The sequence below is a fragment of the Fukomys damarensis genome, unplaced genomic scaffold, assembly GCF_012274545.1.
Source record: "Fukomys damarensis isolate Sample0158 unplaced genomic scaffold, DMR_v1.0_HiC HiC_scaffold_33, whole genome shotgun sequence".
NCBI classification, from domain to species: domain Eukaryota; kingdom Metazoa; phylum Chordata; class Mammalia; order Rodentia; family Bathyergidae; genus Fukomys; species Fukomys damarensis.
Genome location: NW_022900945.1, coordinates 47422854 through 47449312, shown reverse-complemented (window position 1 = coordinate 47449312; position 26459 = coordinate 47422854). Strand labels below are relative to the sequence as shown.

The 26459-nt window shown below is 41.8% G+C and overlaps 1 protein-coding gene and 1 pseudogene across 4 annotated transcripts in view; one reads left to right on the top strand and one right to left on the bottom strand.

Annotated features, from left to right (window-relative positions):
• The first annotated feature begins 2956 nt into the window (after positions 1-2956).
• LOC104866954 lies at positions 2957-4003 on the top strand (annotated as a pseudogene).
• Positions 3799-26459, bottom strand: part of Ttf2 (transcription termination factor 2) — a 40216-nt gene continuing 17555 nt past the window's right edge. Inside the window, exons 10-23 of one of the 4 annotated variants that reach the window (XM_019208510.2) lie at positions 25428-25544; positions 23933-24083; positions 21710-21815; positions 19847-20028; positions 18980-19133; positions 18602-18693; positions 17957-18042; positions 17429-17562; positions 16531-16701; positions 12998-13056; positions 11563-11713; positions 10299-10381; positions 8736-8810; positions 3799-5447 (exon numbers count right to left, since the gene is read on the bottom strand). In XM_019208510.2, the coding sequence (XP_019064055.1) occupies positions 5303-5447; positions 8736-8810; positions 10299-10381; positions 11563-11713; positions 12998-13056; positions 16531-16701; positions 17429-17562; positions 17957-18042; positions 18602-18693; positions 18980-19133; positions 19847-20028; positions 21710-21815; positions 23933-24083; positions 25428-25544 (1706 nt within the window). In that variant the 3' untranslated portion in view covers positions 3799-5302. Of the gene's footprint in view, positions 5448-8735; positions 8811-10298; positions 10382-11562; positions 11714-12791; positions 12821-12997; positions 13057-16530; positions 16702-17428; positions 17563-17956; positions 18043-18601; positions 18694-18979; positions 19134-19846; positions 20029-21709; positions 21816-23932; positions 24084-25427; positions 25545-26459 lie in introns of those variants that run through there. The other 3 variants (XM_010631194.3, XR_002025574.2, XM_033758304.1) reach the window with 3 other exon arrangements.

The following is a 26459-nucleotide window of genomic DNA, read 5'->3' as shown; positions in this document are numbered from 1 at the left end:
TTTTTTTTTTTTTTTTTTGAGACAGGGTCTCACTATATAGTTCAGGCTGGCCTCCAACTTGTGGTGATCCACCTGCCTCAGCCTCTGGAGAGCTGGGGTTACAGGTTTGACCAACTGTGCCTGGCTGGATGCAGTTTTTAAAGGGCCCAGGACTGCACTCTGCCATGATATGCATTGATGCTCTTGAGTCACAGCGCTAAGAATCCAGCTGTATAGACTTTCCACAGAGGAAATTCTGTCCCATAAGAAATCCTTTGTAATCTGGTGCTCAGAACCTAATTTGGTAACAAACATTCACCATCTGGTTCTGTCAGCTGCCTGCTCTATTCTCATATTCCCACACCTTGTTCCACAGTGGTATCACTAGCCCTTCTATGGCACTTCACTGTTTATAAAGCATTTGTTACCTCAGGCTGTTTATACCCAAGTCTGGCGAGGCCAGCAGATATGAAAACCCAGCAGCAGTGGTTATCGCATCAAGGAGAGCTGGTTGATGCAGTGAAGCACAATTAGATCGCTACACTGTAGTTTCCTGCCCATTGCTTAAAAGTTACTGGGACACCTTGTCACATGCAGACCTTAAACTTTCACATCAACTAAAATGGACATGAGTCTGACACAAGATATCAGACTCCCACTTTATTAGTCTATGACACGTTTCCATCTAAGGATTAGGATTTAAGAATGTGTTTGGCAGGGGTATGGAGAAAAAATGAGAACCAAGACCTGTCACGTAAAGGCACAAGATCCCAATGATGAACATAACTGTACTATATACCTAAAATGTACCAATAAATCCTGTGAGGGGGAAAAAAGAATATATTTGGAGGCCGGGGATTTGGCTCAGTGATTCCACCACCTGCCTCACAAGTACAAGGACTTGAGTTCTATCCCCAGTACCAAAAAAGAGAGAAAAGAATGTTTGTTTGATAGATGCCATCCTGTTAGGACAGTGCTTCCTACTTTTTCTACATCCTCAACACAACAGTAGCAGCTCACTATTTTAGGAACACCTAGACATAACTATGTGGCTTTGCTAGCTTACCATCACAACAAGGAAAATTAGAGAAAGTGTTTTAAGATATCAGGAGGAATCTTACATTTGTCAATGGGCTTTAAGAATCTGAAGATTTATAATTCCTGTATCCCTCTCCACACTAAAAGCCAGAATGCTTGAATTTGAAAGTGAAGAATTTCTCCCTCAAGAGATCCTTACGGATGGACACTAGCAATGTTCATCTCACTCCTTTCTGATTGACATTACTCAACTGTTTGGTCAAACTGGTCATGGTAGCTATATTTGTTATTAAATTCCCAGTGGAGCATGAGATTTATGAGTCTGCACATCTTGAGGGCGGCTGAGAGGCCCACCCAATCTGTCACTACCCTAATGCAAGACAATTAGCTAGTGGCCGAGGCACGGTTTGTACACTTGCTGACCTGGAGCCATTTGTTCTCAGGTGACTATAGTCTGGAATGCTGACATTATAACTCCAAAAGAGTAGTCTTGCTGTTATCATTTCCTGATTTTACTTATTTATTTTTGATACTGTGGATCGAACTCAGGTCCTTGCGCTTGCACGGCAGGCAGCGGAACCACTGAGCTAAATCCCTGGCCTTCATTTCCAGATTTTATCAAGGACCTCACCTCATTTTAGCTGCTAAATTCTGAAAACACACCCACCTTACAAACGAGGAAAGCAAAACACAGAACTTAATGATTTTGTCCAAAAATCAGCAGTTGGTTACACACCCAGCTAAGGTGAACCTATACATTAGAGCTAAGTTGAAGTTCTCGGCAGACCATACTTCTTTACCTTTGTGAATCTTTAGATCTTGTCCTTTGCTTAAATACCTTCAGTGAATCAATCTACATAATGCCTAGGTTAACACAGAGTTTTGTCTCTTTACCCAACTAGAAGACATATTTCTTTTGAGGATAAACTATTCTAGCTGAAATTAGCAGAGTAAGTTTTGGGATAATAATAAATCAGAAGAGGAAAACTCTTAGTTTTCTGAGAATAAGTCTCCAGTGTTTGTATTAGGGTACTAGACGCTATATTAACAACCCCCAAATCTCCATGGCTTAAAAAAAAAAATGATCTCTTGACCAATGCAGGTGAGCTGGAGGAGGAAGGAAGTGCTCTGGTGAAGACTTGGTTCCAGAGTCGTTCAGGGACCAGGTCTGACAAAAGAATCTATGGCCACACTTAGGTTATGAACCCAAGACTTAGTAGTTTCACCATTCCTCTAAGGCCATGCCATCTTCTCATTTGAATCCAGCAGGCTTAGGAGGGAAGAAACAGTGTGAAGGAACATTTGCAAAGTTGTAGAGAGCAGCCTAGAAATGCCTCACCTCACTTCCCTCCACATCCCACAGATTAGAACTCAGTAACACAGGCATGTCTAACTGTAGCAAAGTCTAGGATGCACTGTCCCCCTGGGTGGCCAGAGGAAAGGGAAATGGGTTTTGGTGAAGTATAGCATTATCTCTGCAGCACTATCAAATACATACTTGTTAGACTATACAATAACCCAAATACTGAATGATTCAATAAATTCTAAATGGCAATAAATCCTACCAATAACCAAAATATGGCATAAACATTAACAAGGTACAAATGCTGTGACAGAAATACTTTGATACAGGATTACACAGTATGGCCAGCGACATTAGCTAGCGCTGGCTCTGCTCTAACGGGAAAGCAGCGGACTACCAGACACTGAACTGTATCTGCCTCTATTTCCAAACAGACACACATTCAGCTTTTGCTCAATAAAGCCAGGGAATTTTTGTTAATCTCTTTTTTTTAAAAGTTAATATAAAATTACACCAAAAAAAGGAACCTGAACTTTATAGCGACACAGCTGGACTAGGTGGCGGCGGAGGCAGCGTTGGGAGAAGAGATTTAATTTAGTTGATTTTCTGTGGTTGTTGTTCACTAGTCTCACGGTGATGGAAGCTGCACATTTTTTCGAAGGAACCAAGAAGCTGCTGGAGGTTTGGTTCTCCCTTCAGCAACCTGACACCAACCAGAGATCTGGGGATTTTCGCACTGTCCTGAGATCTGAGGGGGATGTACTTTTGAAGGATGTGCAATGTTCAATCATAAGCGTGACAAAAACTGACGAGCAAGAAGCATATGTACTGAGAGTAGCAGGTTTGTCTTTAAGGGATGTTTCATTTTGAAGATGTGGTAGCACCCTTACTGAAAGCACTGGTTCCCTTGTTGAAGCTTGCTAGGGAATACAGTAGGTTTGACTCCATTCAAAGCTTCTTTTTATTCTCATAAGAATTTCATGAAGCCTTCTCACCAAGGGTACCCACACTGGAATTTCCAGGAAGAAATAGTTTACTTAATGCAATTTTCCCAAATGGAGCAGTATATTGTATGGGACACATGAATTCTGACTGTTGGTACTTGCATACTCTGGATTTCCCAGAGAGTCGAGTAATCAGTCAGCCAGATCAGACCCTGGAAATCCTGATGTGTGAGCTGGACCCAGGAGTTATGGACCAGTTCTACATGAAAGATGGTGTTATTGCAAAGGATGTTACTTGTGAGAGTGGAATTCGTGGCCTGATACCAGGTCCTGTCACTGATGCCACACTGTTCAATCCTTGTGGGTGTTCAATCAGATGGAACTTACTGGACTATTCACATCACCCCAGAACCAGAGTTTTCTTATGTTAGCTTTGAAACAAACAAGTCAGACCTCCTGTGATGACCTGATCAAGAAAGTTGTGGAAGTCTTCAAGCCAGGAAAATTTGTGACCATCTTGTTTGTTAATCAGGGTTTTAAATGCTACACAGTGCTTTCTTCACCTCAGAAGATTGGAGGTTTTAAACATCTTGATTGCCCGAGTGCTATGTTCAGTGATTACAATTTTGTTTTTACCAGTTTGGCTAATAAGCAGCAACAACAGCAGAGTTAAGAAAAAAAATGCAAAAAGAGCACACACACAGGTGGCTGCTTTCTAGATGTTGATACCAGGGGCCATGCTTTCCATAACCACCACCTTGTAGTTACAGAAAGCCATAGATGTAATGATAGTGTAATCATTTTGAAGTGCATGCATTATTATATCAAGGAGTTAGATATCTTGCATGAATGCTCTCTTCTGTGTTTAGGTATTCTGTGCCATTCTTGCTATGAAACTGAAGTGCATGTAGAAAAAAACTTACCAAATGAAACTTTACACTTCTAAAAATAATTCAGTTTGGTTTATGCATAGTGTAATATTTCTGCAGGTATCGTCCAAAATTCCCCACAGACAAGGCTTTTGTCCTCATTGGGTGCTGGTGATGATCTGAGGCTGTTCCATTAAATTGTGGCCAGAATTTTATTTACATCCAGTTACCTCCACTTTCCAGAACATATTCTCTAGTAATATTATTGAAACTAATTTCTACTCCATAAAAATGTTTTTGCAACAGCAATTAAAGTTTTTCTTCCATGAGTCAAGTCCTCCTAAGAAAACGATTCCAGTTACTCACTTTGTGCATTACAGTTTTAATAATTGTTCCCGCATTTCTAGTCCTTGACTTCTTCCACCATGGTGTCTTTCCCCACCTCCAGGCCCCCAAATAAAAGCAATACACTGTTAAAAAAAAAAAGAAATACTTGGATACATGATACAAATATCAAATGATAGTGATTAAGTGATATTCATACTGATATACTACATGATACACTACTAAGTGATACAAACCCTAAGTGACTCACTGATACTAAATGAAGTAGCGATATACTACTCAACATGCTGGTGTGCAAGGCATCTCCTTGATCTTAAGCTTGAAAGGAAAAATTGTCTGGATTGAGCCAAATGCAGAGGAATGGCTGGCTGGGGGTGGCTACTCTCTGCTCAGGTCACTGAAATGATCGCAGGAGCAAGAAAAGATGGGCAAGACCAGCAAGAAGAAGTGAGCCTGTGGTAGAGGGGTAGTAACACGGGTTCCCGTACCAAGCAAGCTAGGAAAGGCAACACAGGGCTTTTTGAGCTTTACTGAAGCTTAGGTACAGTTTTGCCAGAATTGTCTAACTGTATCTAACTGGAAGATCTGATTGGTTCCTATGCTGTGTATTAAACAAGGTGGTTGATGAACATAATCGAGTAACCAGATGTTTAACTACCCATCCTCAGTTCTAGAGATAAGAGTATGCCTCATTTTGAGGAGTGTGTAAAGCTTGTAGGTGAAATGGAATGCAAGAACACAGCTCAGGGATAAAGGGTAGGGTGTTTTCCCTGGATGCTAATTCAAACCAGCAGTGGCACCGACTGCACCCTATAGACAGGAGGCTAGATGCCAAAAAGGACCTTGAGGTCAGCCAAGGTAAGCTTGGAGATAGATTCTCCAGATCCGGAGAGAACTTGTTTGGCTAAATCTTTCTTTTTTTCTTGAAGCTGCAGGATCTTCTCTTCCACCGTCCCCTCACAAATGAATCTGAAAAACAAATAAGAAAACTATCAGAAACCCAAAACAGCTTGTCTAATGGCACATTCAAACTTCTATCCCACTTTGATTACTAATGAGATTTCTTCCTCTTAAGTTTTCAGAAATCAGGTAAGAACGCTACGTTTAGGAATTCCCCAAACAACCTTGACTAAATATATTTTCACTTAAAATATATGACTCAGATTGACTTTTGACTTTGTTCTGAAGCTAGTGTTAATTGAGAAAGCCTCAAATAAGCAAAAGATAGCCCTATCCAAAAACAAAACAAAACAAAACTAGAGACCCAGCTTTCCTCCCAAAAGCTCCATCTTGATAGTCATAAGGTTGCAAAGATCAAGTTCCTGTCAGGGTTACATGTGCTAGTTCAAGTATAGAGTATCTCGTTTCTTGGCTGATTGACACTCAGAACAGCTTTTTCAAACTAAGGATGTGCACTGCTGTCTTCATTCATTTAAAAGTATTTTTAAAAACATTAATTTTAAACGGATACATTTTGAGACCATAATATTAAGTGAAATAAATCAGATGCATATGCTTAAATATTGCAGTTTCTTTTATATGAGAAACCTAATATATAAATGAAAAGAAATGAAAAGATAGTAGGAAGACAGATCTTTCTCAGCTGGCAAGGGGATCAAGAGATGGAGGGAAGGAAGAGAAAAGGGAGGGGAAGGGGATGAAAAATTCAGCTGTGTTCTGTACAAGTACCAACTACCCCAAGGAATGTAAACATTATGTACTGAAAACAGGTACTAATGAAAAATAAAAAGAATTTTCATTCAACAAGTATTGATCAAGCACTTTCTATGTAAAATGTTCTATGTTAGACATTGGGGTGGTGAGATGAACAGAGAGACATGAAAACCCAATAATAATGATGATAATAATATTATGTATTAAGAGCTACAGGGGAAGTATGTCCAGTATAAAGCAAGTCTGTGTAGGATGTCAGGGAAGTGTCCATTAAAGGGTTAATTCTTCATGTGTGACTTGCAGAAGCAGGGGGTTGTCAAATGGGAGAAGAGGGTGGGCATCCCACGGAATAGGAATACATCAAACCACTAGCTGATTTAGAGCATGGTATGTTAGAGGAAGATCACGTCATCCAGTCTGCTTGACCAGTGGCAAAAGTTCAAGGGGCTGGATCAGGAGTGGCTGTACATGTCACACTAAGAAGTTTAGATACAATCTCTAGAAAGTGAAATCACTGAAGAATTTGAGTGGAATGTTACGACCAGATTGACTAAGAGCTTTCTGGAGGTGAGGCAGAGGATAAACAGGTCAGAGCTGGAGAGAGGGAGATGACAGTGGTACCGGAAGGAGAAGGGATGATCAGACTTGGTGAAAATTAAAAAAGAGGAAGAGTGTAGTTTCTGGCCACCTGATTAGAAAAACAGTGACACTTCACAAAGACAATAAATATAGAAGGATTAATATCTCTAAAACTTGGAAACAGCCCATTTGCCCATCAGTTGGAGACTGGATAAAGAAATGTGGTTTTTCTATAAAATGGAGTACTACTCAGACATAAGGAATGAGAAATTAGATTCATTCATAGGAAAATGGATACATTTTGAGGATATACTTTTAAGTGAAATAAGTAAGTCACACATGCGTAAATACCGAATAGTTTCTCTGGTGTAAAAAACTATAATAGGACATAAGATCCTAATGAGATAATTGACAATGTGAAATAGGAAGAAAAGGGCTAAAGGTGTAGGGGAAGTGGAAGGGTAAGGGAAAGATAATAAGGGAAAAAATATATGACAAAATGAAAATAGTGTTTGTAAATGGGGAGGGGAGGAGGGGGTGAAGGGAGGGCAGGGACAAGGGGAAAAAATGAGAACCAAGACCTGTCATGTAAAGGTACAAGATCCCAATGATGAATGTAACTGTACTGTATGCCTAAAATTACCGATAAACTCAATGAGGAAAAAAAATTTTTTTTTTTTTTTTGGTACCAGGGATTGAACTCAGGACCTTGCGCTTGCAAGGTAGGCATGGTGCCAATGAGCTAATCCCTGGCCCAGGATTAATAATTTTGACACGGTAGGAAGAAACAATTTCAGGTTGTGACATTTTGATCCTGGACCATGGAATTATACTTGCTAATACAGTGTGCTCAGTAGCTATTTGTTTTAGAGCTGAGTGCACAAATGAGTGAATACAGATGAGGGTGAGTAATCTGATTCAGATATTTAGCAAGATTTGGATATTCCGGGCTCACGGTTAGAAACATGGAAATAAGAAACTGATTTGGGACTGTGAATATAATTTTTTTTGTATATGTGCTGCCAAAGCGAGCACATGGACTTTGAATAGAATTTTTAAAGGAACACAGAGAATGAGCAGAGAGCACTACAGGGGAAAATTAACATCATCACAGCATCTGTCAAATTTTGGAAGTCATGGGTACCCTTAACAAGAGTAGCTTAAGTGAACAATAATGGTGAAAGCCAAGTTGCAGATTGAAGAATGAATGACAGACAGACAAGTAAAGACAGTGACTTCTAAGTCCTTCAAGAAACTTGGTCATGAAAAGGAAGAAAACTAGGGTCAGAGCCAAGAATGGACTACAACAGAAAGGTAGGGTTTTTTGTGCTTAAAGATGGGAAGCTCCCAAATAGAGGAGTGCTGTGCAAAATAGCGAGCTTGTGTTCTTAAAGGTCGGTGTCAGAAAGCAACCCTAAGAAAGACTGGACCCCTGCAACGGAAGAGGCCAAGTCATTGACAGCTGCAGGTTCCCTGCTGTCTGGGTTCTCTTCCGCTGTGAAGGGCACCACTGGCGCGTGTCATGAGATTGGATAAGGTCTGCTGACTGGATAATAGTATTATACTGATGTTAATATCCTGATTTTGATCATTTTATTGTTGAATATGTAAGGGAAAATCCTTATATCAGGAAACGTACACCAAATTACTTAGGGATAAAGGAGCATTTTGTTTACAACTTACTGTCTGAGAAAAAAGTTTATTTATACACACACAAGCAAACGCGAGTATTGGGGACATTTTGGTGCTCTTCTTGCAAGTCTTAAGTCTCAAATTATGTCATAAATATTAAAAAGCAAAAAAACAAAGTTCCATGGCAATAATCAACGATATGGTCACTTCCACTTGCTTGTTTCCTTCCAGACTATGATATACCTGAGGGTATCACATAGGAGCATCACTACTGAAGTGATCACCAAACACTTCATAGTCTATTAAAATACTACCCAGGAAAGGCTTTCACAAGAGCAGAAGGTGGAAAAGGGCCCCGAGGTCTTTCCTTACCTGTGTATGACAACATCTTTCTGTTGCCCTACTCGGTAAATTCGGTCACAAGCTTGATCTTCAAGGGATGGATTCCTGTTAGAGGAGAAGGAAAAAAGGTTTACCTAGATGTACATGACAGAGTATGGCCGTTGGGCCAAATCTAGCCCACAGCCTGCTTTTGTCTGCTCCTTCAGCTAAGAGCAGCTGTTGTATTCTTCTTTTTTTTTTGGTACTGGAGATCGAACTCAGGTCTTTGCGCTTGCAAGGCAGGTGGCGGATCTGCTGAGCTAAATCTCCGGTCCAGTTGCTGTATTCTTAAAGGGGTTGAAGAAAAACAAAGCAAAACTCTCTCTCTTACACACACACACACATACACACACACTCACACAAAACCCTCAAAGAATAAATGACAAAAAACTTTGGCCTACAAAGCCTTAGATATTTACAGAAAAGGTTTGTTAACCCACATTGTAGGCTAAATTGAGCTAAGAAAAGCTAGTGCCAGATACAGTCTTGCCCTCTGATGAAAAACTGGGACTTGACTACTAATAACAACTCTTTGAATTATTATCAGTTGGTAACTAGAAGTAACGGAGGTGAAACCAATAGTTAAGTACAGTCCTTAGGTAGCTGGATGACCTTGGGTGAGTTCTCCAATCACACTCCTAGGGTTCAGATCATTACTTGGAAACTTAAGGGCTGGCAATTGTTCTCAATGTTTACCTTTTTCAACTTTACAGTGTATCATTCACCTTAGAGGCTTGTTTCCTTTGTTATGGATTCTCATTTTCTCATCTTACCTCTTTAAACCTTGGATAACAATTCTACATCTCAGAAAACAGCATAATCCCTAGCATCCTTCCCTCATTCCCATGTATATAAAAAAATAGAGGCCCATGTAAGCCCTAAATGTTCTCCAAGAAGATAACAGGTTGGTTTGTTTGTACCAATCTGGGCTGCCTGGAAAATTAGACAATCCCAGAAGGAGTGTCTGGTGCACCAGTCCTTTACTGGCAGAAAAGGAAACCTAGAAACTGGTATAACTTATATGAGACTCTCTCCTAGTAACACATTAACTCATTCATCCTGTATCCAGGACAGATACTGGCATGTTTCTGGCAGTAGCACTACACACAACAAATCCAAAGGCTGTGTACTAAGTGTACTTCTAACATCAGTAGAAAAGTCTTTTCCTTTCTTTTTGAAGTAAAGCTTCTAAGATTAAAATTTCTTTAGGGCTCAATAAATATGCCTGGAATATGGCTTCTAGAGACGAGGTAAAACTGCATGATGTAAACTCATAGCCTGAGGTAAAGCTATGCTCCCAGTTTCTATGGAAACAGATGTTAAATTAACAATAAAGTGAATGAACTATCTTAAGCAGTCATTTGAAGACTGCTCAGGAATTCAGGAATGTCAACTAGCCTTACACCCTCTTTGGAGTTGCATTTATAGATGTGTATATACAGAGGCAACTCCTTCATACAAGTACACACTTGACATAAAAAGTCAGCCCATGCTGCCCCTCTAGCACTCTGTTCTCCTTGCTATGCTGTAACAACTCAAGTCCACAGTCTTTACCAGTGCATGTCCAAAAGGAAAAGATGGTTTCCTCCAGTCAGATTTAGACCAACACCTCCAGCCAAGAGAGAGATTAGCATAACCTTCAAAAGAAAACATAGCATTAACTTTATACAGACTTGGTCTCACAATACATTTGGTATAGTTTGGATGTTAAGTGCCTCCCAATGGTCTATGTAGTAAAGGCTAATCCCCAGCACAGTATTAGACGGCTGGGGAACCTTAAAGAGGTGGGGCCTACTGGGAGGTCTTTAGGTCACTGGGAATGTGCTCTTGAAGGGCCCAGCCCCTTGCTCTTTCTCTTTTTTTACTTCCTAGCCCAAAAATGAGAAGTTTTGCTCTGCCATGAACTCCTGCCATGATATGCTGCCTTGCCACAGACCCGAATCAACAGGGCCAATTAATCATGCACTGCAACATTCAAAATCGTGAGCCCAAATAAACCCCTTCTCTATATAAAATGATTACCCAAAGTACTTGTTATAGTGATGGAAAGCTAAGACAGCATTCTTCTTTTATTTTAGGTTCAAGACCAAATCAAAACAGGTGAGCAACATATTCCAATCAAATTTCCTCCAGCTATCTTATTTGGAAACATTAAGATGCCATCTCCAGTTTGGGATTTAGCTCAGTGGTTCCGCCACCTGCCTCACAAGCACAAGGTCCCAAGTTCGATTCCCGGTACCAAAGAAATAAAATAAAATAAAGATGCCATTTCCTATGCCTCACCATTGAAAAACTTTTCGCATCTCAGTGTTTTAGAAGTCAATCTCAAAAAACTGAGTGCATGCCAAAATATATGAATACAATTTAGAGCCCTAAGGCAGTCAATTCAATAAACTTTCCTTTAACCAGATTTTGTCCATTCCATCACTTCCTGCCCTTCTATTGCTGTAATAATTCTCCTGCCAATCACTCGACTAATGTTTTCCAAATTTTTATTATAAATAATTCGATGACTGTTCTTCCATTTCCTTGCACATTGCCTCGTATCAAAATCTCAACTATCCTCGCGTCCTCCACAAAGATTCGCCTGGTCCCAACCAGCTCTGCTCCAAATCTCCTCTCTGTCCTCACACTTTATTCTCTTTAGAGTACTCTACTTTCTGATAAGTACCTCAATAAATGTCAAATAAATTACCAACAGTTGCAAGGATCAAGGCTGTGAATATGTTTAAGTTGAGTTGCTGTATTATAATGCTCTCTGCATATCTAATAACAATTTGCTGCTTGACTGTAAAGCTCTGCTGTGGCCAGCTCATACCTGAGGGCCCCTGGAGTGGTTAAATGCCTCAACCAAGTCCATTCTCTGCTTGGGGTTGACGGAGCCATCGATGCTGGCATAACTCAGTCCATGCCTCTTAAGGTGCAGCGCTACCACTCTCAGCATGCTGGTCCACTGAGAGACAATGACACTGGAAAGCAGGACAAGATAAAAGACCACCCCGAAAATAGACTAAACAAATGCATCGGCAGGGTTTTCATGCCCTATTAACCTGAAAATTAGTTTTAAAATGCAGACAAGGAAGTGCCTCCTGTTATCTGTTATCACGACCATGGTTTGGATCTCCAAAGATCCACGTGTTAAGGAAAGGCTTGGTCCCGGGCTGGTGGGAGGTGGTGTGGACCCTTTGGATTCGCACCTCCAGAACTGTGTGCAGCCTGTTATGGTTTTGTTTTGTTTTGTTTTTGCAGTGTTGAGGGTTGAACACAGGGCTTTCACACTGAGCTGCTTATACATCCCCAGCCATTTTCTTTTAAATATGGGGACACAGTCTCACCAAGTTACTAAATTGCCTCGTATGGGCTCCTACTTGTGATTCTCTTGTCTCCACCTCCCAGAGTGCTGGGATTATAGCTGCCTGCTACCATGCCTAGCTTATGTTAGTTATAAGCTTGTAAGACTTCCAATTATTTCTAGACTCCATTTTTATCTTGCACTAAACAAAGTCAGAAACAAATGGTGGCAATATTAAAGTAACAGCTCCAACCTTCTTATATTTGAAGGCCTAATGCTCATCCAGAGATTTGTGGTCCTGCAGAAAAAGGGTACCGTAGCCAGGCTGGTAGTGCACACCTGCAATCCCAGCACTTTGGAGGCTGAAGCAGGAGGACCACTATGAGTCTGAGGCCAGCCTGCGCTATATAGTGAGTTCAAAGCCAGCCTTTTTAAGACCCTGTCTTAATTAGGGGGGAAAAAAAAAAGGAATACCAGCCACCAGCTACCCACTATGTGACAGCCAGAACTACACGCTGTTAGGGATCCCACCCCTTAAGTCACATTTTAGAGTTTTAAAATTCTACATTGAAGTGCTTCACATGGACAAAGTCAGATGTATCACACACATGTAAAGTGTAACACAGGATGAAATGAACCCCATCTCCGAGCACATAAGCAGCACTGTGGCAGCTCCCTGCCCGACTTTTCTGTCACTCCCTTGCTTTCTTCACACAGCTCACTCTTTTGAACACTGTTTCAGATGCCTCACTTACCCTGATCCTCTAGGAATGTCCTTTTCAATCTGTATTAGAAATACTTTAATTAGAAATCATGGGGAATTTGTACTGTATCCTCAGTGCTTTTTACAGAGCTTAACTCGAGGTCTTGATATGAAAAACCATGATTTTTAAGTCTGAGCAATAGCAAATTTCCTTGCTTAATTATAAGCAATGCTTGGATAGTGAAATAACACATTTACCTCTTTTGGGACCCTGAATTTCTTCGGATTGCCTCCAATTCTGCCAACAGAGATGATATCTGGGAAAAGGTTACATTAACTTTTCAGTTTAAGTGAGTCACGTTTCTCCATCTTCTCTCCCCTAAATTACTGAAGCTGTCCCCGGGATGCCAATGTGCTCCTGGTCCGAACCTTCTCTACTGCAGCCAGAAGCCTACTCCTAAAATACAAGTCTGTCACTTCCCTCCCTGAGCTGCGACTCCTTCCATGGCTTCCCACTGAGCAGAGAGCCCAGGTTCCTTAAAACAACCAGCTGGAACCTCGCTGCCTAGACTGCTACTTACTCCTCCTGGCTCGGCTCACCGTGCCCTCCTCAAGACCGCACTGTAATCATATCAAAAGTCCTCTTCCTGACATTGGCATAGGAAAAGACTTTATGAACAAATCCTCAGTAGCATAGGAACTAGCAGAAAGAATCAACAAGTGGGATCTCATCTTATTAAAAAGCTTCTGCACTGCAAAAGAAATCATCAACAGAACTAAGAGACAACCTACAATATGGGAAAAACTTTTTACCAGCTTTTTACCTCCTCAGACAAAGGACTATTATCTAGAATATATAAAGAACTCAAAATAACCAGCCCCCCCAAATACAAAGACCCAATTCTAAAATGGGCATCTGAAATGAACAGACATTTCTCAGACAAAGAAATAAAAGCAGCAAGTAAATATATGAAAAAATGTTCCACATCACTGGTCATTTGAGAGATGCAGACGAAAACAACACAGATTCTACCTCACCCCACACAGGATGGCTGCTATCAAGAAATCACACAATAACAAATGTTGTCGGGGTTGTGGGGAGAAAGGAACCCTTCTCCATTGTTGGTGGGAGTTCACACTAGTGCAACCACTGTGGAAATCAGTATGGAGAACTAGGATTAGAGGTTCCATCTGACCCAGCCATCCCTCTGCTGGGTATCTTTCCAAAAGAATTAAAAGAATCATACCACAGTGATATATGCGCACCCATGTTTATAGCGAGCGGCACAGTTTGTAATAGCTAAAACTTGGAAACAGCCCACCTGCCCATCAGTTGGAGAGTGGATAAAGAAAATGTGGTTTTTCTATAAAATGGAATACTACTCAGCCATAAAGAATGAGAAAGTAGATTCATTCATAGGTAAATGGGTACATTTTGAGGATATACTCCTAAGTGAAATAAATAAGTCACACGTGTAAATACCGAACAGTTTCTCTGGTGTGAAAAACTAAAATAGTACTCAAGATCCTAACGGGTTAATTAGCAATGTGAAACAGGAAGAAAAGGACTAAAGATGTAGGGACAGTGAGAAGGGTAGGGGAAGGGGAATAAAGGAAAGGGAAAAAAATAAGAGAAAATGTAAAAATGGAATCAAAGTCTTTGTAGGTGGGGAGGGGAAGAGAGGGTGAAGGTAGGGTGGGGACAAGGGGAAAAATAAGAACCAAGACCTGCCATGTAAAGGTACAAGATCCCAGCAATGAATGTAACTGTATTCTATACCTAGAATGTACCAGTAAGTTCACTAAAAAAAAAAAAAGTCCTCTTCCAGTAACTCACGCCGTTTCACCACTGTCTGCTCTGTTCCCTTTAGACCACCTCCCATGTCAGCTCAGTGTCACTTTTTAAGATCGAGCCAGCCCTCAAAGTACAAATTAGGTGCCCACTGCCTATGTCCTGCTACAGCATCTTTTGCTTTTGCTATCAGGATCCTGATCGTGCAAGATGTTGATTGCTTAAGTATCATCTCTTGCTTCCGGGACTTGGGACGCTCCAAGAGGTCCAAGGCAGCATGTGTCTGGTTCATTTCTGTCCTCCAGCCCCAGTACATGCCAGGACAAAGTGCTATCCTAATATTTGCAGAAGTAAGTGAAAGGTCTTTACCCACTTAAGAGCTGCTTCAAACATCACTGAAGAGGACCTGTTGAGACTGAAGAGCAACTGGGAAAGTTTCCAAAGAAACGCTCTGAATATTTACCCGGAAAATGCATTCAAGTCCATGTGGCAGCAGCCGTAAGAACACATGGGCATGAGTTTGGGGAGCAGCTGGTTTCATTCCTCTAACTGCTCAAGTGAAAAAAGGCCTTTCAAATCCATCTATGAGCCCAAAAGCTCATATTCTGGAATGGTGGAGGAGGAAGAAAGCTGGTCCAGAAATCTGCTGCGGAGTGACTGTAGTTCTTGCTCTGCCAGCCAAGGCTGTTCCACCTTGGAATATGGATTCCTCATCAGTAAAGATGGGCCCGAGCCAGATGAACTCTGAGATGCACCAGGCTCACACCTTCTGACTGCTGTTATTACAGGGGTGACCTACAGAGCTGCAGCACATCCAGTTGCTTTTCAGTCTTAACAAACGCGCTGACGTCTACAGGGCAAGGACAGTGCCTTGGGCTGAGCAGGAGAAAAGCAGATGATACAGACACTGATGTGTCTGCTGTCCTGGTTGCTTGAGGGTGTGGACGGCGCCATGATTCCCACATGAGAAAGCTGGCAAAAGGGATTTTGAGATTCCTGAAGCGGGAAGGCTAGATCCATGGTCTGTTAGCAGGGGTTAAATTCCAGGAGACTATTCCTTCCCCACAGGAAACAATTTTACATGGCTGACTATTAATGAGCTTATTTTGTTAAGAAGCCTTGTGAATAAATATTGCCTGAGTGTTACACAAGGTTTTAGGAATGTAAGTCTCAACATAATAGCTAACTGAAGGCTCTAGAACATGAACTCTGCCCCAACTCAGTTGGGGCTTATCTTATATTTTCCTCAGCTATTTGTGGGAAAGACCTAGGGAAATGTTTTAAAATTTTAATTAAGAGGAAGCATTTCTTTCCTTAAACAATTCCATTTCCTTGGCAGTCACCTCCTTTCTTCTAGTCTACATTTCTTTAAAAAGCCTTCGAAAAAAAGAGGTTGAGGCTAGGACTGGCAGTTAAGATTCTAATAGAGTCACACCTGACTTTCAGGGCATGTGGGATAATGGAGCACATTCCAAGCCAAGGGAAAGGCAGGACTCAAGTTACCGCATAAGCATAGCTCAGCTTCCTCTAATAGAACTCTTCAGCCTGAAAAAGCATTGATGAAAATAGGACTGAAGGACTTAGGGAAGATGGGAGGCTGCATGGGAAATCATACTCACAGATGAAGCCTTTCAACATGGAGAAACAACTGATGCTCAAGTGTGACACAGTCTCCAGCATGCAGCCTTTGTGGTTTTCCTTTCAAGCTTTCCCTCATCAAACTGCTTGTCTGCTTAGGCCTCACAGCTAGCGTAAACCTGGCAGCCTCTTTCCCTAGTAACCCGTAACAGAAAGACTGCCTTGCTGGCGGAACTGTCCTAAATCGCTCTCTGAAATACTATGCGATAAGGCTTTCTGCTCTTTGTGATACAAACCAAGGCTTCAAGCCTAGAGCGAGAATCCGACTGACTGCAATCTAAGAGCTCCAGCTCTGCTCTACAATCTAGGGGAGATGTTGAAGAACCCAGAGCTCTCTGCTTGAGCAGAGCGACAGAAGTACCTTGGTGCTGCCCCGTGTGTCTTCAAAGAGCTCCACCTTGAAGTGTGCACCATGAAGGGAAACTGTGGCGGACGGCTCTGCGTCCTGGAGTTCAGACAAGGTCAGAGTGTTGAGCTGCTCTTCCAGGGACAGGCCGAGGCCTTCGCTCTTCAGTTCTGCTGGATCCAGGACCTGGGGGAACAAAGAAAAGGGACAGGAGTGGATGGGCAGTCACAGCAGCAAGCCTTACTACTTGCTATTGAGGTCGTCGTTGTTTAACACTTGACAGAGCAAAATGTCCTTGAATTTTTCTCCAGTATCTCACTCCTCAGAACAATTCTGTTTAAAGGGTGATCTTGCAAGTTTTTCCATTATCATAAAGATAAACCACATGACAGAATTTTAAAAAGATTTGTCAGACAGATGACGTGATCATTCTATTTTTTCCCTGCTACAACAATTCAGTAAATTAAGCTACTGATAGTCAAAATACATTACTACAGCTCCTGAAAAAATACACGCTTCTCAATTTTGGATATGCCTCTATCCAACGTAAAGGTAACTCTTCAATTTGTACAACTACTTGAGTTTTCATATCTACATCTAAAGGCCTCAATACTAGACTATAACTAAATGAGCCTTACTACACTCCGACATATCAAAACATTCACAAGTGCTTTCCTTTTTATCAAAATGTCATTTCTCATTCTCAAAGTTAATGAATATTCTTCCCAATGCCATGGAAACCATCAAGATTAAGGGAGAGTAAGGTAAAATAGATAAGCTCCTTCTTATTCACCCCACCAAAAAGCAAAAGAGAAAAACAAAACTCCCTAAAGACCGTTTCCCTTGTTCCAGCAGACTGGACCTCAGCTGCAGGAAACTGAAATGATGGCACCACATGGAGACGGCTCCTTACCGACTTCAGTAAAGAAAGATGACAGCAACACTGGCGCAGTCTCAGCAGCTGGGACAGGATGTGGACGGTGCTGGGTTGCTGCCAGTCTGCCGCCACGAGGCCCCCAGGCTCACTGGACCCAAACTCGCGTGCCACTTCCAAGAAAGAAGATAAATCCCAGGGAATAGCATAGGATTTAACATAGAGCAGTCTGGGGGGATACTGCAAACTAAATGAAGCTATTTTAAACTTGTTTGAGATTCAATAATTTCAATAACTTCATAGTTTATAATTTACTTCTACAACTAAAGCAAATGAAATACTGGTTTTCTTTATAGACCTACCTGTATTTTTAAAAGTAGACTGAGAAAACAATTAAAAAGAAGTTTAGATCACCAGGTCTCATCTTCATTTTATCCTGGTTTGAGGTTCTTAGCTAAAGCTGAACTCCTTACACCTGTGATTCACAACCCTCCATTTCTGCCATTTTCCTGACTGCAAAGCCTCATTTCCATTAATGATGTGCACTTAGGAGTGCGCCTGGTTTACCTCTAATAAATGGATTATCAGGGCTTCTTCCGGATTGGTTTCCTCCAGTTTCATGTTTTTTCAGATAGGACTGCAGAGCAGACCTGCTTCAGATCAAGAAAGAAAATGCACATGTAATTGTCTCCAAGGCCGAACAGGTACACCGTGGTTACCGCAGAACTGTGCTCGTAGTGGCACTCAGACTGCAGCAGTGGACTTCTTCGGTGGTGCCAAGCTCACAGTGAGCACTGGCCGAAGGTAAGGCAGAAGAAATAATTATAAAACTAAACTGCTCTTTATTTTTTTCAATTTTTTCAATTTTTTTTTTTTTTTTTTTTGTTACTGGGGATTGAACTCAGGACCTCTCACTTGCAAGGCAAGTGACACTGAGCTAAATCCCTGGCCCCTCAAACTGCTCTTTAAAATCAACAAATAAAGTATAAAAGCCGACAATAAACATATTTACATTGGAAATGAGAGGTTCCAAGTAGGAGACAGCAGAACTAGAATCCGAGGGAAGAATAACAAAGCAGCTTTCTTAGGTTCCAGTGAGGCTGCCTGGCAGCTTTAATATGGTTTAAGAGATCTGACCCTTGACTCCCGCCCAAGCAGAGGGAGGAGTAAAGAAGCAATGCATGAGACAAGGTGCTTCTTTATGGCACGCACCGTGATCTTGCGAAAAAGACATTGTACACAGTCTCTTCATCTTCAGAAAGCTTCAAATGATGCAGCTGACATTTACGCTGGGGCAGCAACACCTGGAAGGAGGACAAAGGAAGCTGGTTGGAAATGGACTGGACGCCACAGAGCAAACTGCCCAGATGTAGTGGACTCCTCAAAAGCAACTTTATTCTTCTGAAAAATAACAGTGTGCTAACACCCTGCACAACAGGACTCTAACACGGGGCCCGGGACCAAAACTCAGGGCCTCTTCACAGGAAACCGGAAGCTCAGAGGCTTGTGAGGTACAGGACAGAGGGCCATGAGGCCCTAAGAGGACCCGGTCATCCCCACCCAACCCCGGACAGGTATGAATCTGATTACCAAGGGTTTGCCAGTGGAGTCCAGTTGGTCTTTTGTTCTCCTCAGCAAAAGGCTCTTGGTTAAAATACTTAACCGCTCTCCTCCTTTCTTTGAGCCATTGTCAACCTGGCTTTTCCACAGATTGAACTCATCAAATGGAGAACAGCGGAGGAATCTTTTTTTTGTTGGGAAGGACACAGAGCAGAGGAGAAGAAATATGGGAGAAAGGAATAAAGGTTCAAAGTAAGGCATAAGATGAAAACAAAGCAGATTTTCTGTTACATCTGTCATCCAATCATTTTAAAAAGTGAATTTCACAGCAAATCTCTGCAACACAGATCAAAAGGCTGCACGTCCATAACGGATACCACATTTTTAAAATGTGACTTTTCCCATTAACAATGTCTACATTGTCACAACAGGACATATAACCATAGCTAGAATTTATTTCAGAAGCTTCAAAGGCTAGCAAAGAAATGCCATATCCTTTAAGGGGCTGACTTTGAATAAAAGCATATATTTAAAAATCAACATTCTTTCTTGTTTGCCTCAAATAAATTGTATTCCTGACCCTAGCCCAGATGTTTTAACAGAGAAATAGCTCATGACTTTCATCAGATGAAAGAAAGATGACTTTTGTTTCCTTTAATTCAATCTGTCCTACATTTTTGCATAAACAGAGGCTGGATGTAATCAAAGTCCTCTATCAGCCAGTCAATCAATGGATATTTCTCATGAATATTAATTCTTTTGCCCTTTAAAGGTTGACAGGCTTGCCATCTGCTGCACAAAATAATCTGACACACATCAGAGCTTCACGATGAGACAAGCACTAGTAATGAAGAGTCAGGGACAGGGTTTGGTTACAGTCGCCAAGAGCTTACTGACTTCAGGAGTGAATACATATCCAACAGGTTGTTCTGAATGGGGGTTCCAGTGACAGCCCAGCGGGCACGGGCCTGCAGCTTGCACACAGCCATGGACGTCTGCACGCTGGGATTCTTCACATTGTGAGCTTCATCCAGTACGATCCGAGCCCAGACTATCTGGAGCAAAGGTGTTGAGAAGCCCTGAAAGAAAATAAGGGAAATCCAGGAACAGTATGGGAATATGTACATTATCTTCAAGGAGACGAACAAGATAACAAACAAACACTATGGACCCACTCTTCCCCTCTAATTTGCTCAGATCAAATACACTGAATGGAGCTGAAAAACCAAGAGCAAAACCTCTCAACTGATTCCAATAAACAGGTTACTTGAGAGTCTCAGTCCCTAAGCTTAAAATAAAGAAAAGTAAAATGTTTTATTTGAGGTTTCATTTATTCATTCAAACCACATTTCAGCAATGGCTATCAGCCTGCAAATTCACTTCCTCAAAAAAAAAATACTTACTAAATTGGCGAAAATTTTACTAGAAGTCTACTTCTAAGGCATGAAGGCAGACCCAAAGGACAATCCCTACCCTCAAGGAGCTCAAAATCTGGCAGGGGAGAAAAACATAGTTGCAACGTGATGTATATACCATTAAGTCACACTAGACACCTTATGTCAGAGGGACTCTATGTTCCCTTTCCACTGTGGCATCCACGACACCTGAGACCCCCTGTCATAAGGAGAGGGCCATATCTGCTGAGTAAATGGGTTGCCGTGAATAAATAAGCACAAGGTGTCGGAAGAGACACTGAACCAAATGGTGGGAAAGGAACGGTCCAGGAAGGAGTCTTGAAGCAGATTAAAAATGAAAATGAGGGCAGAAAAGCATCGCATACAGCAAGAGAAGGCGAAATGTGTGACAGAGTGTGGCAAGGACTAGAGGTCCTTCGGTACAGCAGAGCAGGAAGCGCTGTGGGGAGGGAAAGGGCCGAGGAGAGATGAAGGCACACGGGTCAAGCAGGACTATAGAGCACTTATTTATCCTGAAAGCAAAGGACAAGTACTAAGGAATCTGAGAAGTTCATCATTTATCAGAAGTCAGCATTGATCATGAACTGGAGACCAGACTCTAGAGCTCGCCCCTAATAAAGAAACATGTGAATATCCTATTGTACTAAACATAAAAACGTACATACAATACTACACTTCCATCGTGGCGGGGGTAATCCCCATAGTAATTATGCAACAAAGCCTTTACACTGTGGATCTCCCCACAAACACTCGGTCTTTCATGGTTACTAGTTAGCCTCTGGCCTACCTGTCATCCTATTACATTCAAAAATCAGATTCACTCATAATCCATTAAAGTGAGTCTTATAAAGCACACCTGTGAAAGTTTGTAACTCAATGTCCCTAAGTTGGGGACTTACTGTATTTGCAATTTTTTTTTTATGTGGGGAGTAGAAAGAAGGCAAAGAGAGATGGCTTAATAGCACAATAAGTACTAAAATACTGGTTTGCACACTAAATATACAAAATAACATCAGAGTACACACCGTACATTCTTAAGATTAAAAGTAGCAACAAGTGAAGTTTTCTTACATTCATGTGATCATTACCATCACAACTGGCTGTGGTAACTTTAGTCCTAAAAGACATCTGAACACTGTACCAAGTATCAACCTTCACCTCTGAGTGGCTGTGCAGGCTGAGAGATGAAACCGAGGAAATCAGTAAAGAATGTCCACGGGTAGAGACGGTTTAGAACATTCCTGACCTTCCAAGAAGGAGCCCTGCTCTCTCTGAGGCTGTCAAAAGACACATGTTAGATGATGTGTGGCTCCAATTCTGTCTCCCTGATGCCCCCAAGCCTCACCTCCACACCCAGGTCTGCACCTGGGACCTCTTCCTCCTGCTTCTTTGTGGGAATCTCCTTGGCCAGAAGGCTGTATGTAGTAATCACAATGTCGTATGTAGAGAGGCTGCATAGACACAACACAAAGAATGCAGTAAGCAATCCCTCTATGGATGCTGATGAGAGACAGAGTTGCTATCTTTATAAAACAGCCCAGGGCTGGTTAGACAGACAATGAGACTGATTAACTTAGGTCCTTAATACTCACAAAAACAGAGAATTTTAGAGGTAAATTAACCCAGTTGGCTAGAAGAAGAGAAAGAATTGATTAAATTACGTCCTACACACACACACACACACACACACACACACACACAAGGTTTTAGGGAGGTAAACTTTACCACTGGGCTTCCATATCTCTTACCTCCGATCATTTTTACAGTCTTCTCACTATAGCTAAAACAGCCTCCCTCTTCCCATCCAATGAGTCAGAAAGGAAGGCTGGGGTCATAGTTAACTTGACATGGCCTGGCTAGAGCAGAGAGGAGGACAGGGCTGGCAACTGACATTTAATGGTGATTTGACATGAATACTGCTAAAATCTCAGAAGAGAAAGAAATCCTCACAGCACTGCTCACCTCACATCAGGGATGCTTTCTCTCCACTAAAATGGCTTTGTGTAAACCCATTAATTTAACCACTGGTATAAAAATATATACTGTAAGCTTTCAGTTTACCCTGCCTGCCCTCTTTCCATACAAAGATTCTCACTAATGGTATGGTACTATTCCGAAGAAGCTTAATATAATGCACCTGAGACTGTCAGTAAAAACTTTTGATAAACACGGGTCACAGAGGAAGCAATGTTTATAAGTTAACTTAGCATGATATTTAAAGTATAACTGAGAATGAGTCTAACCAATCAACTAGTACATTCTGAATACCAAACCAGTTATCTTCAAAGTATAAATCAAGTGAGATCCAATTTATTTCTAAAAAAATACAGAGAAAAGACAACTCCAAGGTCTGTGCTAGGGAAAGTCTGCCGGCCTGTCATTGCTGCCCTGATTCCTTCTGCCTGCTTAAATGACTGACTGTTAGGTATAAGAGCTGTTGTGGTGTAAGACTGAGGGAAACCAATCTGGTAATTTTCTCTTGAAAGACCGTTGCCCTGCTCTTTACGAGATTATCTTTCATATCAAAGGTTAGGGAGAGAGATTATTTAGAGACAGAAAAAATGTTGTCCTTATCCTTGATTAGAACACTAAAATATTCACTTCAGATAGTCACAATTACAAACTTAAAGCAATTCCTTTAAAAGCAGAACACAGGGCCAGGGATTTAGCTCAGTGGCACCAAGCCTGCCTTACAAGCTCAAGGTCCTGAGTTCAATCCCTGGTACAAAAAAAATAAAAAATAAAAAGGCAGAACACAGGGCTGGGGGTGTAGCTCAGTGGTAAAGCACTTGCTTAGCAAGCACGAGAACCTGGGTGCAATCCCAGGAAAAAAAAAGAAAAAAAAGTAGGACTAAGATCTGTCATAATCTTTCCTCCTTCCTGAGTATTCCTCCTCAGAAATTTACAGTTAGGTCTAATATTTCTCTCTCCTCCTCCCCGCTCTCATTTTGGAGCTAAGGATCAAACCCAGACCCTAATGCATGCTAGACAAACATTCTACCATTGTGAGCTAAACCTCCAACTGCAAATCACCCTAAATTCTAAAGTCTAAAATTTCTTAGATGGTTTGTATGCAGTTGTAAAAATATGGATACACACATATGTATGTCCTTACACATATACACATTATCCACTTATATGTCAAGTCTGTAGCAAGTAAGCATTACAATTTTATCAAGATAAAAGTATGAGCCCAGGATGGGATGGTTCCATTCACACTAACGGAACAGGAGCGTGAGTTCTAGAATCAGAACTTCAGCCACCAAGACACTGTGATATGTAGCCCTGCTTGCCAGGGAATGCTGCTGCCACCTGGCGGACAACTCAGGCACTGCAGGCTTCTCACGCCGCAGCTTTTGTAGAGGGCAATGACAAGGACAGCAAAAGAATAGTTTGGTCTCAAAATATATCTCTTGGTAAAAGACAAAGGCTGTTTGGTGATGAGAATGAAAATCTGCCTTTGGTCTTCACACACACGACTAGTTCTGATGAAAGGAAGAATCGGTAAGCGGGAAATTCAACGGGGCTCCCGAGCCCAGGACTGGACCCTCAGGACTTGGGCACTTACACCTTTGCGCGCCGATTCCGGTGTGGCCCATGATAGAGACACACTCTTAGCTTGTTGCCGGTCACACGTTTCTCTACCTCATTTTTCCAGTGATGGATCAGGGAAGCAGGACAGACAATTAATGTTCCACGGGAAGTACAGACAGAGGAGTCTGGAGGGAAAAACAAATCAATAGCTAGTTACATTCATTAAACAGCCTTTAATTTCTTCAGGACATTACCACTTTCTCTTGACTGGTTTTACTTCTTCAGTCAATATTTTTAACTCTTGCTCTTATTTGTACACAGAGCTGATGGCAGACTAGGAAATGGAAGAGACCAAATTACTTAATTATTTATCTTTTCCTTTAAGAGTTTAGAAGCCAGGTACGGGGGCGATCTGTTTTTCGTCTCAGAACTCTGGGAGGCTGAAGCAGGAGGATCACAGTGCAAGCCTTGCCTGGGCAATTTAGCAACATACCAAAATCCCATCTCCAAGTAAAAAGCCCGGGGACATAGGTCAGTGCTGAGGCTCGGGGTTCAGTCCCCAGCATCAATCAATTAGTGAGCTGGTCAGACATAAAGAGAGGCTAGAAAGGAGACAGCGAGTGATCTTAGGGTGAGAAAGCAATGCTCTTTCACAGGGGCTAGGGTAGAAACTGGATCATTTCCTGATGCTTCCTGAGTTGATTCATAATAGAGCAGCATTATCATTTTTTCCATTAAGTATCACTCAATGTACCTGTACATTAGAACATTGATTATATTAGAAAACGAAGTACATTTTTAGGTGTCAATTAAAACACACACATAAACCCTCTTACGGAAGAAGCAGTCGCCATGCTGGAAGCGTCCAGTGACAGAATACCGGTGCCCTCACGCCTGTGTGTGTACACCTGCTGCCCCGCACAGGGTCATGCAGCTGTGGTCTCAGAGTCCGGAGAGCACAGAGCCTCGAACCATCACCCGACCGACGGGAAATGTACATGGCAACTTTCACGGGGTGGTAACGACACAGCGCACAGCACCCTTAGGGACGTGTAAAGTCGTCACATTTCAAATATTTAGGTGACATAAGATGGAAACTGTCTGGCATCGAGAAATGTCTGGGATTTCAGAAACATGGAAACAAGTTCCCAGCGTGGATGCTAAAATGTGACTCTGTGACAGATCTCTCTTAAAAAGATCCTATGTTAATTTGGACCTACCCTGGAGTTTATTCTCCTGTCAACAACAATAATAATTACTATACTTAAAGTAAGTCCTCTATAGCCTTAGCTTTTGCTGTCATTTTTTTCTAATCACAGAAGGAAGCTACATTTATATTAAAAGGGAAAAACTGATGACTTTTACTCTGCATGCTCAGCATCAGAAGTGATACCACAGGAAAGTGGTCAAATACTGGTTTTCTAGGAGATTAATTAAATAAATCCAAAGGTGTTCTTTTGTAGCTTAAAAATGCTCCCTCTCAGCTGGCGCAAAGCATTCAGGAAATGGCATTCAGCACTTTGCTCTACCGTTTTTGGAAATCCATGTCAAAGCCACCTTGTCCTTTTCATTGCTTTTCTCTCGATTCTTCTGGGTCAGGATGAGTGCAATCATTGTCAGGGTTTTCCCTAAGCCCATATCATCCGCTAGAAAATAAAAGCACAATTAAGGAATGAATTGCTTGGGGGCAAAGAACGGGCACAACTGTTCCTGTTCTCTTTGCTGCCAGTGTCATTCAGGTCACTATTTTTGCCTCCCTTAATGGATTATCTATCTTCTTTGTTAAAATGAACCCTACCTACCTTTTGCTATTTATTTGGAAATCTAGGCCACCAGACATTTACTGACCCTTGTAACGTTTAGCGCTTATAATGGGGATCTTATCCTAGTCTCCACACTACAGTTATGCCACCGATAGTGTATCAAGGGATATCTGTTCTGATGTTGCCTGCACTTTTTATCTGCTACCTCAGAAAGCAAACAAGTCCAGCAGACACAAGCCACCACCTTCGGTTACTGGTGCTACTACATGACTCCAAACACTCCTCTATGCCCTTATTTTCTTTCTTCATCAAGGAAGGCTGTAACTTAACACTTCTTAGGTACCGTCACTGTACGGTCATGGACCTTATCTGACGTGCTCTCTGTACCCTGTGCAGTCCTGCTTCCTAATTGTATCAGGTCACAGCACTGAGGCTCAGACCTCAGGCTGCTACGTTTACTCGAAAAAATCATTCTGACGGAGTAGGAGAGGAGTACAGCATGGGCTAGGACGGATTCCTGGCACTGCTAATGTGCTGAAAAAGTCAACAGAGCAGGCTTTCAAACACCTGCCTGCCAAGGGGGTCCCTTGGCGGCTGCCTGGGGATCAAATTCAGGCAGCGCCCTCACCATGTCACAGCTGATGAGTGGCTCATTCTGCCTAAACAATGTGTACATTCACTAGCATCTAGGGGGAACACTTTCTCGCTGGGCGCCTGAAGTTTTGGAACCTGCCAGAGTGAAGCTGCCCGTGACCTGTCCTCAGGAAACATCCAAAACCTGCATCAGGTCTCCCTCAT